Here is a 16,636-nt window from a genome sequence, read left to right as displayed (position 1 = left end):
TATTTTGTTTTGATCCACACAGTCAAAGACTTTAATATAGTCAAGGAAGTAGAAGTACAGATTTTTCTGGAACTCCCTTGCTTTCTCCATAATCCAGCCAATGTTGGCAATTTGGTCTCTAGTTCCTTTGCCTCTTCAACAACCAGGCTGCTCTTCTGGTAATTCTCAGCTCACATCTTGATGAAGCCTGGCTTGCAGATTTTTAAGCATAACCTTGCTGGTGTGTAAAATGAGCACTATTGTTCAGTAAATTCAACATTCTTTGGTGTTGCCCTTCTTTGGGATTGGGACGCAAACTAATATTTTCCAGTCCAGTGGTCACTGTTGAGTTTCCTAAATTTTCTAACATATTGGGTGCAGCATCATTTTTAAAGATTTTATATAGCTCAGGGGCAGCTAGGTGGTGCACTGGATAGAGCTCCAGTCTTGGAGTCAGGAGGACCTGAGTTCAAATCTGGCTTCAGACACTTGACACTTACTAGTTGTGTGACCCTGGGCAAGTCACTTAACCCCAATTGCCTCACCAAAAAGAAAAAAAAAAGATTTTATATAGCTCAGAGGGAATTTCATCACCTCCATTAGCCTTATTGTTAGCAATGTTTCCTATGGCCCAATTGACTTAATTCTCCAGGATGTCTAGCTTTAGAGCAATAATCACACCATCATGGTTATTGGTGATATTAAGATCTTTCTCATGTAATTCTTCTGTATATTCTTGGCATCTCTTCTTAATCTCTTCTGCTTCTGTTAAGTCCCTACCATTTTTTTCTTTTATCATGCCCATTTTTCACGAAACATTTCCTTGCTATCTCTAATTTTTTTTGAAGAATTCTCATCTTTCCCATTCTACTGTTTTCTTCTATTTCTTTGCATTGCTCATTTAAGAAGACCTTCTTATCTCTCCTTGCTATTCTCTGGAATTTTGCATTCAGTTGGGTATAACTTTCCCTTTCTCTTTTCCCTTTCCCTTTCCTTCTTTCCTCAGCTATTTGTAAAGCCTCATCAGGCAGCCTTTTTGTTTTCTTGCTCTTCTTTTTCTTTGGAATGTTTTTTTTTTCTTGTTGCTGCCTCCTGTACAATATTGCAACCATCTGTTCATAGTTTTTCAGGCACACATACCTACCAGATCTAATTCCTTAAATCTATTCATCACTTCCACTTTATAAGGTCATACCTATACAGTTTGATAGTTGCCCCTACTTTCTTCAATTTAGTCTAAATTTCTCAAGAAGCTCATGATCTGAGCCAAAATCAGCTCCAGTTTTAACCGACTGTATAGAGCTTCTCCACCTTTGGCTGCAAAGTATATAATCAATCTGATTTCGATATTGACCATCTGGTGATGTCCATGTGTAGAGTCACTTTTTGTGTCACTGAAAAAGAATATTTGCTATGACCAGTGAGTTATCTTGACAAAACTAGTCTTTGCCCTATTTCATTTTATACTGGGCCAAACTTACTTGTTATTCTAATTATCTTTCGATTTCCTACTTTAGCATGCCAGTCTCCTATGATGAAATGTGATACTTTTTGGATTTATTTCTAGAAGATGTTGTAGGTCTTCATGAAATTGATTAACCTTGGCCTCTTTGGCATCCGTGGTTGGAGCATAGATTTGTATTGCTGTGGTGTTGATGGTTTACCTTGGATTCAAACAATGACCATTCTATTATTTTTGAGATTTTACCTCAGTACTGCCTTTCTCATTCTTTTGACTACGTGATCACCTGAATCCAATTTACCCATTCTCATGCATTTAAGTTCACTGACACCCAAAATGTTGACATTTAATCTTTTCATCTCCTGTTTGACTATATCCAGCTTGCCTTGATTTATAGATCTTATATTTCAGGTTTCTAGGCAACACTGATCTTTACAACATCAGACTCCTTTCATTGCCAGACACATCCACAGCTCAGTTTCCTTTTGGCTTTGGCCCAGCCACTTTATTAATACTGGAGTTACTTGTAGTTGTCTTCCACTCTTCCCCAGTAATGTGTTGGACCTTCTGACCTGAGGGGCTCATCTTTTGCTGTCATATTTTTTATCATTTTAATACTGTCCATGAGGTTTTCTTGGCAAAGAAAGTGGAGTGATTTGCCCTTTCCTTCTCCAAGGATCACCTTTTGTCAGAACTCTCTACTATGACCTGTCCATCTTGGATAATCCTGCATGACATAGTTCACAGTTTCATTGAGTAATGCAAGCCTTTCCACCACAACAAGACCGTGATCCAGGAGGAGATCTGTTTGTATAGTTTACTCCTATTATATCAGTACATATATAGATACAATGCCTACTTTGAAGACCATTGCTCTAAATGAGAAACTGTGGGAGGAATTAAATGACAGCAGAAGACACATGTAAGTTTTAACTAAATGGAAGGATGGCTCACAGATTCTCCTTGAAGACAAATAAAGAAGGCAAAAAAAGCTCATTTCATTGTGTATCCAAAGGCAACAAGAAACATCGTTTCATGGGAAATTTTATTAACTCATCTTAGATTACTTAAAAGCACAATTCCCCACAACAACTGAGAACTATTATTTTAAAGTCGTATTATTTGGAGCGTTTACACTAACTCTTTTTGGAAGTTATACTCACTAACTGTGGGCCCCTGCTTCCCCCCACAAAGTTCTGTCTTGGGCCCTCTAATCTTCTCCCTCTATTTTTTTTTCCACTTGGTGATCTCATCAGCTCCCATAAATTCACCTATCATCTCTATGGAACATATAGCCTAACAGATTTATGAGTAGGAGAAGAATTTATGAATAAACAAGAGATAGAGAGCATTGTGGAATGTAAAATGGATAATTTTGATTACATTAAATTAAAAAGGGTTTGTACAAATAAAACCAATGTAGTCAAGATTAATTGGAAAGCAGAAAATTTGGGGGGGGGAGTAGAATTTTATACACAGTTTCTCATATAAGGGCCTCATATCCCAAATAAGTAGAGAACTGTGTCATATTTATAAGAATATGAATCATTACCCAATTGATAAATGGTCAAAGGATATGAACAGGCAGTTTTTTGTAATGAAGAAATCAAAACCATATATAGTTATATGAAAAATACTCTAAATCACTACTTATTAAAGAAATGCCCATTAAAATAACTTCTCTCACACCTATAAGACTGGTTAAAATAATAGCAGGGGAAAATGACAAATGTTGGAGGGGATGTGCAAAAACTGAGACACTAATGCACTGTTGGCGGAATCGTGAACTGATCCAACCATTTTGGAAAACAATCTGGAATTATACCCAAAGAGTTATAAAACTATGTATATCCTTTGATTCAGCAATACCTTGATTAGGTCTGTTTCCCACAGTGAGGAGAGAAAAAGGAAAGGAGCCCATATGTCCTAAAATATTTATAGCAGCTCTCTTTGTAGTAGCAAAGAATTGCAAATTGAGGGAATGCCCATCGATTGGGGAATGGCTAAATAAGTTGTGGTATATGATTGTGATGGACTGCTACTGGCCTATAAGAAATGATGAGCAGGTTGATTTTAGAAAAACATGAAAAGCCTTGAATGAAATATTGAAATATTGAAACAAGTAGAACCAAAAGAACACTGTATGTAGTAACAGCGTAATTGTTCAAAGAGTTACTATGAAGGACTAAGCTATTCTGAGTCATATGAATATTCGAATCAACTACAAAAGGAAGATGCTATCTACCGCCAGACAAAGAACTGATATATATGGAAGTATGTATTGTATAATTTTGTGCACATATGTGTGTGTGTCTGTGTCAAATGTTGGCCTTTTCTAGTGCAGTGTTGGTGTGGAGAAAGGAAGACAGCTCAGAACTCAAAATGTAACAAAAAAATTAAAAAGAAAACTTTTAAAAAAGAAATAAAATAATTAGAGGGATCTATGGCCTCCTCAATGTGGGAATTCCCTGCAGTAATACCTATCACAACTCTCCTTGCCTGCTCAAGCCGAGTAATTACAAGTTTTACAGACATATAACCATACTGAAAGAGTTGGTTTATCTGTTACCTTTTGTGATAAGAGCCATATCCTAACCTCTGCTCCCATGCAAGTTAGGCTTTCTTTCTTTAAAAGATATTGAGACCACCCTTGAATCTTGGGTGTTTTAGTATATTAAAACTTCAGGCTACTGACAACTTCTAGTTGTCTAAATTCAAAGCAGCCGCAAGGAGCTCTCTGATGCTTGCCTGGTCACTCAACTGAATCAACTCATGGTATCCTGAATGTCTATGTTGGTTGAATAACCTTGTGCTATGATTAGTAAATCTTCTTTTGTAACTAGTGAATGACCTATGAGTTTCACATTTTGTTCCAGTATTTAACCAGAACTCTAAAGGAGTGGCCTGAGTTAGATTCAGCCCAGAACATCTCTTGTTCTCCCCATATGACTAATGTTATCTTTTTTGCTCACAGACTTTTAGTGATGTTCTTCAAACTACTTTTTCACGATTCCTTATTTGTAATGTGTTGCAGCCTGCTCATTTGCACCATGTGCTTCTTCCATGCCCTTTGGGTGACCCTCAGTTTCAGTTCTTTGGAGTAGTGTTTCATGACTGGCAATCATGCAACAACACTGCAAGAATGTTGATATTACCAAGACAAGTCTTTGATTCAGGGAGAGGTTTGGGGTCATAAAAAGAACTTACAATTTCCCAAAGACAGTCCAGCCTGCTTTTCTCTTATGAATTTTGGACCCAATGATTGCCCATTTGCAAGATATAGAAACTGATGGACAAGCTAATAGGTTGTCTATTCAACTATATATCTTAGTTTGGGCAGTAATTACTCTTTATGCACTTGTTTTTTCTTTCACAAATGGACTAAATTATTTGGAGAAATTATGGATCTCATTTAGGAGGCTCCACAATGTTTTGAGAGTTGATGAAATTAAAGCAATATCATATATGCAATTTGGACCATCTGGAAGGCCTCGCCATCTACAAAGAATTTTTCTCTGGTTCAAACTCTGTGTTGGAGCTCCTCCATGACAGTGGAACACAGGGAATACATTTCCTTATCTTGTGCCTAAATATTATCTCTCTTGTTATTTTATCTTTTGTGAAATGTGTAATTTTAATACACCTTGTTAGAGAAGAAAATCTAAAGAGACATTTTGCTGAACTGAATCAAATTCTTTTAAAAATAACCAACAAATAGCAAGCATAATGGGAGCTTACATATTCTGTACCTTTCAGTCAGTTGTGTGACTATAAAGATGTGATCTACTCTTCCCTATTCAAGTCTTCATTGAGGATGCACTCAATGTGTATGTAAATTATTCCCATAAAGATTTTGTAGAGCTGGATAAGTAGGCATATGGGTCAATAGGTATTGATTTCTCAATTAACTTTTTAAAAAATAATAAAGCCTAACATATTTTCTAAGCATTTTATATCTTCTCCACTTTTATATATTATTACTAATATCATACATTATAATGAACATTAATATAATAAATATTTAAATATTGACATTCAATTCAAAACTTCAAAGATATGTTTTCCTCAGTGAGTGTATTCTATGCATACTTTAGTAGATATTCATCATAGTTACTTTGGTGAAAAAACAGTTTGCCAACTGGTCTCCATCTTTCTGGCCATAAGCCTTTATAGCTATAACTTGCCTGGAACTCATGTGACAGACTTGCCATCTGTCATTGGGCCTATATTCCAAGCCTTTTACTACTTTTTTTGATCCTCCAGCACCTGTGTTCCCTTAGAATAGTCTTCTAAAACTCAGGGTAACCTCTGTCTCAATTTGTTTTAATAAAGGTAGACTGGGGGACAGTACTTTGAGCAAGATCAGTTTATTAACAGTGGTGCACATATCTGTTAACAAAGAGGGTCAGGCTAGCAACCTCAGCAAAGCCAGGGATTCTCCAGAGAAGGAGGGGACCCTCTTTATTAACACACAACAAGGAAGTGGTCTTGGTAGGTGTGGAGAAAAGGTGATAGGTGGTAGGGCTGAGTCAGGAACATTAGAATTGGCAATGCTGAGAAAGATATGCTGGCATTCAGGTGAGGCTAATCATGCCCCTCTCTAACAATTAAGGGATGTTAATTGTTTTATGGGACCTATCTGTATCTTGTAGTCTTTGCTAGGGAATCCCAGCTAACAGATTTGCTGTCTCCTTGGAAGAGATAAAAAGTCCCTTTACACAAAGACAAGAAAGACAGACATAATTTTGTGGGGCTAGACAAACAGATATCCATGAAATATTTTAGGGGATAACAACCTTTCTTTTAAACTAACTTTAAGCTAACTCAAGAGGAAGACCTGGATTCCTGAGCTCAACTCAAGGACCTAGCCATGTGGCTTCAGCAATGATACAAAATGGGATGATAATACAGAATAGGATCAATTATAGAGTAGAATCAATTATAAGATGATACAGAATATATACCAAAATGAGGCATTGGAATAGGATTGCAGTTCATATTTATTAAGTAAGATTAATACTGGTTGAAACAATGCTTTAAAATGTCAAGACAAGACCATGTAGTGGCAAACAACAATTCAATCCAGCACATATTCATTAAGAACTACCTGGGCATGGAATTGTGCTCAGGGCTGGGGAAACAAAGGCAAAACTCTCTGCCTTCAAGGAACTTCCATTGTCCTGGGGCCAAACAACATGGGAACAGATAAGTCAATATAAAATATGTATAAAGTAATAAAAAGCAATTTCATTAGGAAGATAGCACTAACCATTGGAAGATGAGGAAAGGTCTCTTGTAGGAGGTGGCACCTGAACTGTGTTTTGGAGACAGGGATTCTATCTTGCAGAAGTGAGGAAGAAATGTATTCCTTTGTGCAAAGACAGAGAGATGGGCAGTGGAATTCCAGGTGTGAAAACTAGCTATGAGGTCAGACTTATTAGAATGGAAACTACTGGGAGGGGATTAAGACAAAGGAAGATGGGAAAGGTTGATAGGAGCCATATTGAAGTGTGCTTTTTAAATGTCAGGCATAGGATTTTGTATCTTACCCTAAAGAAACATGGAGTTGTTCAAGATCTTTCCTTAGGGGAGTAATACGTACTTCAGGAGAATCAATTTAGCAGCTGTTGTAGGATGTAGGAAAGAAGGAAAATAGGGAAACAGAGGAACTAACAGGAAATTCTCATAATAGTCTAAATGAGAGATGATGAGGATCCAGTCTAGCGTACAGGTTATGTAACTAGTGAGAAATGGATGGATGGAGATAAAACTGGCAGAACTTGGCAAGTGATGGAATTAGAGGAGTGAGGGAAATGGAAGAGTTAAAGATGAGTGTATGGGTGAGGACCTGGATGACTGGAAAGATGGCAGTGTCCTCTACCAAACAGGGCAGTTAGGGTGTGCTTTCATCCAAGCTTCTGATGAAGACGGCAAATTAACTATTTTTTTCTTTTCATATGTTGGATGTAAAGTATTTTTTAAAGTTAATTAAATTCCAAGTCCAGTAATAAAATATTCACTCGCACACTAATTTCAGTAAAATAAAAAATAACCTAACTTTGTACACCATAATGAAAAGTCAGTGCTTTTTATTCAATATTGAAATTCTACCAACTGCTTAGATTTATTTGTAAATTCTGTATCATATTGGCCTAATAACTTTCTAATATGGAACATTTAGTAAGGAAGAGATCAAGAATTTAAAACTGTTTATCTTTATTCTGTTATATATAAATTATTTCTTGACATTAAATTATTAGGCCCTTAGGGAGATACATTAATTCTCTCAGGGAGTGTGTTAAAGGAAACCTGACTCTCCTTAAAGAATTTGACAAGGAGTAAGTTATGCATGGAGCAAAAATGGAGTTTATCATATTGTAAATACTTCAAAAATAACTTATAAAACAGAAAACAGGAAAAAAACAAACCTTTTAAGGCAAATCTATAAATGGCTTCACATGCTTTAGCCAAAATCTCTTCTTCTGTAGAATTAAGCATTAACACCACTGTTGCTGCCTTTTTACTTTCAATTGTTAATGGATCAAACTGAAACAGAAAAATAGTAATATTTTACTAACAAATAAACTTTTAGAATGTATCATAGAAACAAAATTAAAGCTTTCCAAAAACATAGAACACATTATAAGCTTTTGAGTGAATTTTGTCTGTTTAAAAAAGAATTTTCTTGTTTTACATCACCATTATTTCCACATATTTGTGTGTGTGCATACATCTCCACCCTAGAATGAAATCCTCCCCATAACAGAGAAAAACAATTAAGCATAAGTAATGAACATACATCTGCATTTGATATGATGAAACATTCTGTCCCTTTGTTTCCCTGCCTCTCTGCCAAGAGGAGGGTGGTGTGTTTCATTTTTTGTTCTCTACACCAAGACTGGTCATTGCAGCTCCTCAGAATTCAGCGTTCTTTTCATGTACATTATCATAGCACTTCTGTATGTGATCCTTTTGGTTCTGTTCACTATACTGTGCAACAGAGCATGCAAAATCTCTCCCCATTCCTCTGATTTCCTCCCATTTGTCATTACTTCCTGCATAGTAATATTCCACTGCATTCATATACCCAGTTTGTGCAGCCATTCCCCAATCAATGGGCATCCACTTTCATAGAAATCACAGAATCTGAGAGTTCGAAGGGACCTCAGTGGACGTATAGTTCAGCCTATACACAAAAGCCACCTCTCCTACGATGTGCCCAACAAGTCATCATTTAGCCTCTACCTGAAGACCCCCAAAGGGAGGGTCCCCACCACCGCTGCCTCTGGAGTGCCCCAGCAGTCAGGAGCCCTCTGCAACTCACTTGCACTCACTGTTCCTGGCTCTTCCCCCCTCCAGGGGATGACCCTTTAAATACTTAAAAATAGTCATCATGCGTGTCTGTCCTCCTGCCTGTGTGTTTGGTAAATTAATAATAATTGCTGTTATGCAGTGTTTTAAAGTTTGCCTCACAAATATCATTCTCATTTTGTCCTCATAACAACCCTAGAATAGAGGTGCTATTATTATCTTCATTTTTGCTTATGACGAAAATGAAGTGGACGGAGGTTAAATGACTTGCTCAGAGTTACACAGTTAATACATATCTGAGGCAAGATTTGAACTCATGTCTTTCCTGACTCCACAACCCACACTCTGCTGTGTAGTATGCAACATCACAATATGCTATTAGACACCATGGGTATCTACACATGATCCAAGTAACCAGATATATAATGATATTATTACATATATACTTTAGGCATAATTTGACAGATGTTATACAATATGTGCCCATGGACTGTACCTATCCAGTCAGTGTGGTTTTCAAGAATAGCAAATTCTTGAATTGGGAGGAGGGGAAAGGGAAGAGGGTGGAGAAGGTTACAGGCCTGAATAGTGACTTTTAATCTTTTCTCTTTCTCTATTCTTGGGGTTACAGAAGGAATACAGTGGAGAAGAGTAAAATGTGTATTTTCTAGAGTGCTGTGAACCAGAGGTGCAGGGGGAGAATGCACAAAGCATTAGCATTGATTAGAAGAGACCAGAGAGCTGGGAGGAGAAGGTGAGCCACTGTGTGCAGCTGGGATGGCAGGGCCTAGCAGCAATGCCAAATGGTGGCAGCAGCTGAAGCACTGGCAGTCAATCAATTCCTAAGGGTTTCTGCCTGAGCTGAGGCACAATATTTGGGGGTCAGGACAACCTGACCAGGCTAAGCAATTGAGTAAGGGTGGCAGTAACGTTCTAAGAAGCCAAAGGCAGGGAAGACCAGGACTGAGAGGGGATGCTAAAGAAGTCTTCCCTGAAGAAGTTCTAATTCTTCATCTGTGTTTCAGGAATTTCCTTATTGATGCTGTGAGTTTGTTCTGTTGTTACTATTGGACTTGGACTTGAGTCCCATTTATAGCCTTATTTATATCACAATAAATGTTTGTGCTCCAAATGCTAATTGGATACTTTGGCTGCCAGCAGATGAGCTCCCTCAAATATGTGAGAAGTAAGCCAGTTCAGATATTCCCAGGGAGGAAACTTCCTGGGTTTCCATAAGCCCTGTATATAATGCATGTCCAAGACTGAATCCAATCCATCTGTCCTCATTTGGTGCATAGGATAATTACAAAAGTACTGGCTGATAGAATCCTAGACAATAAAGATTTCACCAAATTTTTTTTGTTGTTTTTTTTCAGTTGTTCAGTCATGTCTGACTCTGTGACTCTGTGAATCATACTGTGCATGGGGTTTTCTTGGCAAAGATACTAGAGTAGTTTGCTATTTCCTTCATAGAAGATTAAAGTAGAGGTTAAGCAATTTACCAAGAGTCACACAGCTAGTAAAATCTGAGGCTGAATCTGAACTCAGGTCTTCCTGACTCCAGGCACAGTACTCTATCCACTGAGCCACCTAGCTGCCTTTCACCATATTAGGTTTGTTTAAAGTAGGATACAGATGAGCAAAATAACTAATTTTTTCAGTGATTTATACTTAGGCTACATATTTATTCAAAAGAATAATTTTAATGCTTGGGAAAAGAGAGGCATGAGACCATAGGGTCTCATTTTATTTAAAAAATAAGCGAGAAAAGTAAGGAAGGATGTGAGAATTGTGGTAGAAAAAACTGCTAAAGGTAGAGAAATATTGCACTTTGCTAGGGTCAGCATGAAGCTGTGGGCAGAGGAAGTCAGCATGAAGTCTGTTACTCCTACAGAGTCTATCATATTATAGTAATTTTTATTTTAAGGAAATTGAAAATAAAATGATAGATATAACAGAATGACACATTACTAAACAAATAATATAGTGCTGTAATTACTGATTCCATCTGCTTTCACATGAGGAAGCCATAGTCATCAAAAAGCATGTGGTGAGATTATAATTTCACACTATGTACAAAATAAATGATGAACTAAAATTACTAACAGGGCTCAAAAAAAAGGAGGTTCTAGCTAAGCTGAGAATTCTTTAAAACTCTGGTAATTAAACAAGCTACCAATTTACAAATTTAAAATATAGGCATATGTATATAATTTAAATTTTTGTTGATACTCAAACATACTCCTTTCCTCTTCCCTCTATGGAGAGCCATCTCTTGTAATCAAGAATAAACCAAAACAAACCAATTTATGTTTTAAATGTAAATATTCTATTATCATTGGAAATAAAATTTCCACATAGGACACAGATTTTAAAGTTAGCTTAGGAAAAGCTGATAAGTTCTGTAGTATTTACCACATCAATAGGTACAAATAATAGCTTTTGTTGACTTGAGGTTCTAATTATTCCAAAAAGTGAGAGGCAGTTTGATACAAGAGAAAACTAGATTATAACCTTATCTAATATGAACTTTTGGTGGAGTATATCTAGAGACCAGTAGGAATCTATCGTAAAATTGAATTGATTAGTTCAGGTAAAGTCTAAATAATGTCTAAAATTACTTTTGACTAATGTCTAATTCCACCAGTGCCTTCTCACTCTGTGACTTGTTCATGTTCTCCCACAAATCCACCAGAGCAGACCTACCCAAAGAGTTGGCCTTGTTCTAAGGCAGTTAGTAGCATAGAGTTCATCAAGGTGTCAAGACAGGGCAATTAAGAAGAGTGTAACTAGAGTGGCAGTTTGTGTACCAGGATAATACTTAGGGAACTGGCAATGGATGAATAGGTTTAGAAGGCAAGATAAAAGATTATGATCAAACAGCATTTCTTGAATATGGAAGTAGAACATTTGTGAGTGATGATAAGATCAAGGATTACTTCTGTGTGTAGCTCTCACTTCTTTCCCTAATTTTCCCTCTACCATTCTTATTTGATTTAAAAAAAAATTCAGTTTTTCCAGTTCTTTTTTTTTCAGACAATTGGGGTTAAGAGACTTGCCCAGGGTCACACAGCTATAAGTGTCAAGTGTTTGGTCTGAGGCTGGATTTGAACTCAGGACCTCCTGACCTCAAGGTCGGTGCTCTCTCCAATGTGCAACCTAGCTGCCCCTCTTCCAGGAGTTCTTGCTGGGCTTGTATCCAATTCATTTTTTTTCTCTGAGGCTTTGCTTGTAGTTGTTTTGATATCATTGTCCTCTTCTGAGTTTGTGTCTTGACATTCCTCGTCACTTTGGTAACGTTGTATGGTCAGGTTCTTTTTTATTGTTTGCCCGTTTTCCCAGCCTATTTCTTGACTTACAACTTTACGTTAAAACTGGGTTCTGTTCCCAGGGTGCAGGAGAGGCACTGTTGCAAGGCTCCAGGCACTGCTCTTTTCAGACTAGTTCTGGGGGTTTGAAGTTTGCAGTGCTTCCAAGGTGATGTGACCTGGGGAGAGGTGCAGTCGCTGCTCTCCTGGTCTGCGCTCTGATCCTTACCCAGGGAGTGCCCCTGATCTCCTGCAGCTGCAAGTGATGCTGCTCCTCAGGGCTCCCCATCTTGTGACTGCAAAGGACACTGTCCCTTAGGGCTCCTGCTCCTTTGTGACTCTAAGTACCTGTCTCTGCCCTGGAACTGTGACTCAGAAGTGGCTATAGCAATGGAGTGACCTAGGAGCCCCCTTTAGTCTCTTTCTGACCAGTTTCCAGATCCCCATATTCTCTCTGGCTTGAGAGATCATAAAGCTGCTTCTGCTACTATTGCTACGTGCACAGCCCACAGCTGGGGTTGCTGCTGTGCTGCTCCAGGCAATCCCCCACCCCCGTATCACAGTCCTCTCTTTCCAACCTCCAAAGCTGTTTTGGGCTGGAAAAAATGTCTCACCCTCACCTTCTGTGGGCTCAACCGCTCCTAAACTCGATTTTAGACATTATTTTTAAATAAGGCATTTCAAGGGCAATGTGGGGAGAGCTTCTACTCCACTGCCTTGACTCTACCCTCCTCTTCAAGGTTTCTGAGGTTTTTTTTTTTTATTCTTCCAGCTAAAACCTGTGCATGGAATGAGAAATACTTCAGCTGCCATAAGGAAGCCTATATGGAACTATTATTTTTACCCATGATACATGCACAGCAAAAAGGAGTAGAAACAGTCAGCTACAGTTCTGGGGTGAATTTTATGTACTTTTGGGAGCAGACTCTGTAGGCTCACTGTGATGTTATTAATAAAACATTAGGCGGAGGGGAGAAACTTGAATTTTATCTGTTAGCATTATTGTGAGGGGCCACTGAGTGATGGTGGGTATAGCTCTTAGCAAGGAGTCAAGAAGACCTGAGTTCAGATCCTGATACCTTTACTATGTGACCGTTTTTATTGTTCAGTCATTTTTCAGCTGTCCAACTCTTTGTGACCCCTTTTGGGGTTTTCTTGGCAGAGTTACGAATGTTTTGCCATTTCCTTCTCCAGCTCACTTTACAGACGAAAAAACTGAGGCAAATAGGGTTAAGTGGCTTGCCCAGGGTCACACAGCAGTAAGTGTCTAAGGCTAGGTTTGAACTCAGGAAGATGAGTCTTGGCACTCTATCCACTGTGCCATCTAGCTGCCCCCAAGCAAGTCATTTAACCCTTGTCTGCCTCAACTACAAAATAGGGATAGCAATAGTATCAGTAACAGGGTTGTGGTTGAGGATTAAATGAGATTACATTTGTAAAGTGATAAACATAACGCCTTGTATATAGCAGGCACCATTCCATTCTCTTCTCTAGTCAAAGAGGGGCATAATACTTCTGGTTCTGTGTTAAGGATATAAGTTCTATGTTCATGGCATGACTAGTACCAGGGTAGACAGAGGTCCTCGTTTAAATGGGAGGGACTGAATGCTAGAATGCTTCTATGACCAAGGTATCATATGAAGAATATTTTTAAACAGACCTCCTACTTTTACAAGGGAATATCACAATCCTCAGGACAATGGATCACTTCCCAAGAATGTGAATACTAAGCTCACATTTATATAGCACTTTCCCCACATAAGTCCTGTGAGGTAGGTACAGAAAAATAATTATCCTCATTTTAGAGATGAGGAAACTGAGGCACACAGAGTGTTCTTTTAATGACTTGGCCGAAATTCATAGCTAGGAAGTGTCAGGGGCTGGGAAGAGAACCCAGGACTCCTGACTCCAAGTCCAGAGCTCTCTCTACTATGTCATGCTACATATCCTGTGACATTTTATTCAAGGTCCCAAGTGACCAGCTGATCGATAGACACCGATCTTTTCAGGTAGTCTGTGAATTCTCCCCATGTGCATACCTGGTAGCCATGCCAAAGACAGCCTCGATGATCTAGGAATATCTACTACCCATAGAAGGGAATCCAAGACACTCCACCAATCTTAAGGTTTAAGGCTGCCACAGTTACAGGGAAGGCAAGAGAGGACCCATGAAGAACAAAGTCTCCGTTATTGGAACCAAGGGATAAGGTTACATAACACTTATCTTCTTGTAGGCAGGCCTTTCGGAGTTTTAAATGATAGTTACATTGACTCATTCACTCTTTTCCAGTGACTAAACCATATGCATTAGTGCTACCACAAACGTGGAAGATTTGTCTACTTTTCCATGCCTCAGACCTCTTAACTGGCATGTTGCTCAGAATCCTCCTTGGCAATCATGGGAACAATTTGCTTCTGTGCAGGTGGGATCTAGAGAAGGACCTGAAATGGGTTCAATTTTAAATAACTGATAGAAATGGGTGTGGTTCTATTATCTGGCCAATTGTAAAGATTATGGCCTAAAGAACTACACTAGGGAGTTAATAAAGGAGATGCCCATGTCCCCTCCAGGGGCCCTGGAGAGGAGGGAGAGGGAGGAAGGGAGGAATATACTGTTATCACAATAACGGGGGGAAACAGTGGAACCAGAGGTAAGCGATCTGTGCAGCTAGTTAGTGCAGTGCTGCTGTGCGGCGGTATCACTTACCACTATGTAAGGAGGTCTAAGGGGTTTCACTGAGTTCAGTGAATTATTTAGTTGTCTATAGACAAACTTTAAGGCAAACGTTTATCTTATTCAGGTACTGGTTTAACTATTTGGCTTCTGAGGTTTCTTCCAACTCTGAAATTCTACAATTCTGTGAAAATACATATCAATGCAAGGTAGTCACCACCTCTAGGACTTTGCCATTGTGGTTCAGTCATTCAGTCTTCATGACCCATGGACCACAGCACACCCACGCTGTTCATGGAGTTTTCTTGGCAAAAATGCTGGAGTGGCTTGCCCTTTCCTTCTCCAGTAAAGGACACCAGAAGAGTATATAGGATTTTAGAAAGAGTATATACTGTCTTAGCCTCCTGGAGAACTTCTCTTATGTGGGAATTGTTCTGGTCAGCAAGAAGATAGCTAGAGGGACAAGTATTTATGCCTCTTTCTTTCTACCCCAGATATTCTGTGTGCTGCAGACATACCTGGTATATTTCTAGGTAGTTTACCAGTAATACTAACTCTATAATAATAATTCTACTAAGAGGTAGTGCAGGCTGCTTTCTGGTATGGTTACTGTTCTGAGACATTGCCTCATCATAATATGGGGAAGTGTAAACATTCTAGATGTATTATTTTACCCCAGTCACAAAAATTGCTCATTATGTCACTGCACACCGTATTCTAAGAAGTCTAATTATAAAGGGTTATGATATGGGTGGGTCAAAGATCTTGGTTCCAAACACAGTCCCAAGTCTCTATTCTCAGACTGAACATGTTCTTCCTAAAGAATTCTGATTAAAAAATAGGCTACCCCTCTTCCAGGAAACTATTCAGTATGAGCGAATGGTATGGTATGGCCTCAAACAAAGCTAATGTGGTTTTAGCTTGTATTAATGGAAATATAATATCCAGGCAAAGATACATAGTCCCCTTTTATTCTGCACTGGTCAGGCCACATCCAGAGTACAGTGTTTTGCTCTAGGCCCATGGCTGGGGAAGCTGCAGCTGCCCTATGAGAGTGAGGACTCAGCAAATCATCTAATATAAGGAATGGTTGAAGGAACTGGAGTTATCAAGCCTGAAAAAGAGATGCCTTAAAGGGGTACATGATAACCATTTTAAAATATTTATGAATATCTTTTACATTGCTTACATTTTCTAAAATTTCTCTGCCCTCTCTTACCCAGAAAACTTTCCTTTATTACAAACAAAAATTAAGACAACCAGTTTAGCCAAACTAGCCAATATACCAATAAAGTCTGACAGCACCTGCTGTATTCCACTTCCATAGTGCCCCATGTCTCCAAAGTCTTCTTCTGGGACAGGCTGAGTCACAATAATTGAACTCAACGATGTTCAGTTTCAGTATCTGGTGTCTTTCCATTGACCTTGTTGTAGTCATCGTATGTATTGTTTCTTCATCTTTCTTCCTTTGTTTTATACCAGTTCATACACGTCTTATCAAATTCTTCAAATTCACCATTTCCAATAGCACAGCTGTATTCCATGTATGTGTAATGATTTGTTTAGGCATTCTCTGACAGATGGCTGTCTGTTTTGTTTCTAAATCTTTGCTACTATAAATAGTACTGCTATACACAGTTTGGTGTAGACGGGACCTTTCGTCTGACAGCTGGGGCATCGCTGGGTCAAAGGATAATCGATATTTTTGCCACTTTCTTACCATATTTCCAGATTCCTTTCCATAATGTTTGGATCAATTTATAGTTCCACAAACAGCAGATTAGTGTGCCTGTCTTCCTGCAAACTCACCAACAATCATTATTTCCATCTTTTGTCATCTTTGCCAATTTGATGAATCTGAGATGAAACTTTAGAGGTTGTTCTGATGTGCATCATCTAAGG

The 16,636-nt window shown here is 38.5% G+C and overlaps 1 protein-coding gene across 6 annotated transcripts in view; it reads right to left on the bottom strand.

Moving 5' to 3' along the window:
- ARMC3 (armadillo repeat containing 3) overlaps positions 1 to 16,636 on the bottom strand; it is a 159,335-nt gene that overhangs the window by 106,578 nt on the left and 36,121 nt on the right. For all 6 annotated transcript variants that reach the window (XR_013485710.1, XM_020978261.2, XM_020978264.2 and 3 more), the window contains one exon: positions 7,870 to 7,987. Coding sequence is in view for 5 of the 6 variants with exons in the window: in XM_020978261.2 (XP_020833920.2) it covers positions 7,870 to 7,987 (118 nt within the window). In the remaining variant the exon portion in view is untranslated. The remainder of the gene's footprint in view (positions 1 to 7,869; positions 7,988 to 16,636) is intronic.

The sequence above is a fragment of the Phascolarctos cinereus genome, unplaced genomic scaffold (genome assembly GCF_003287225.1).
Source record: "Phascolarctos cinereus isolate Bilbo 61053 unplaced genomic scaffold, phaCin_HiC Scaffold_1;HRSCAF=81, whole genome shotgun sequence".
NCBI classification, from domain to species: domain Eukaryota; kingdom Metazoa; phylum Chordata; class Mammalia; order Diprotodontia; family Phascolarctidae; genus Phascolarctos; species Phascolarctos cinereus.
Note: the sequence above shows the minus strand (reverse complement) of the source record. Positions and strands in the feature narration are given on the sequence as shown.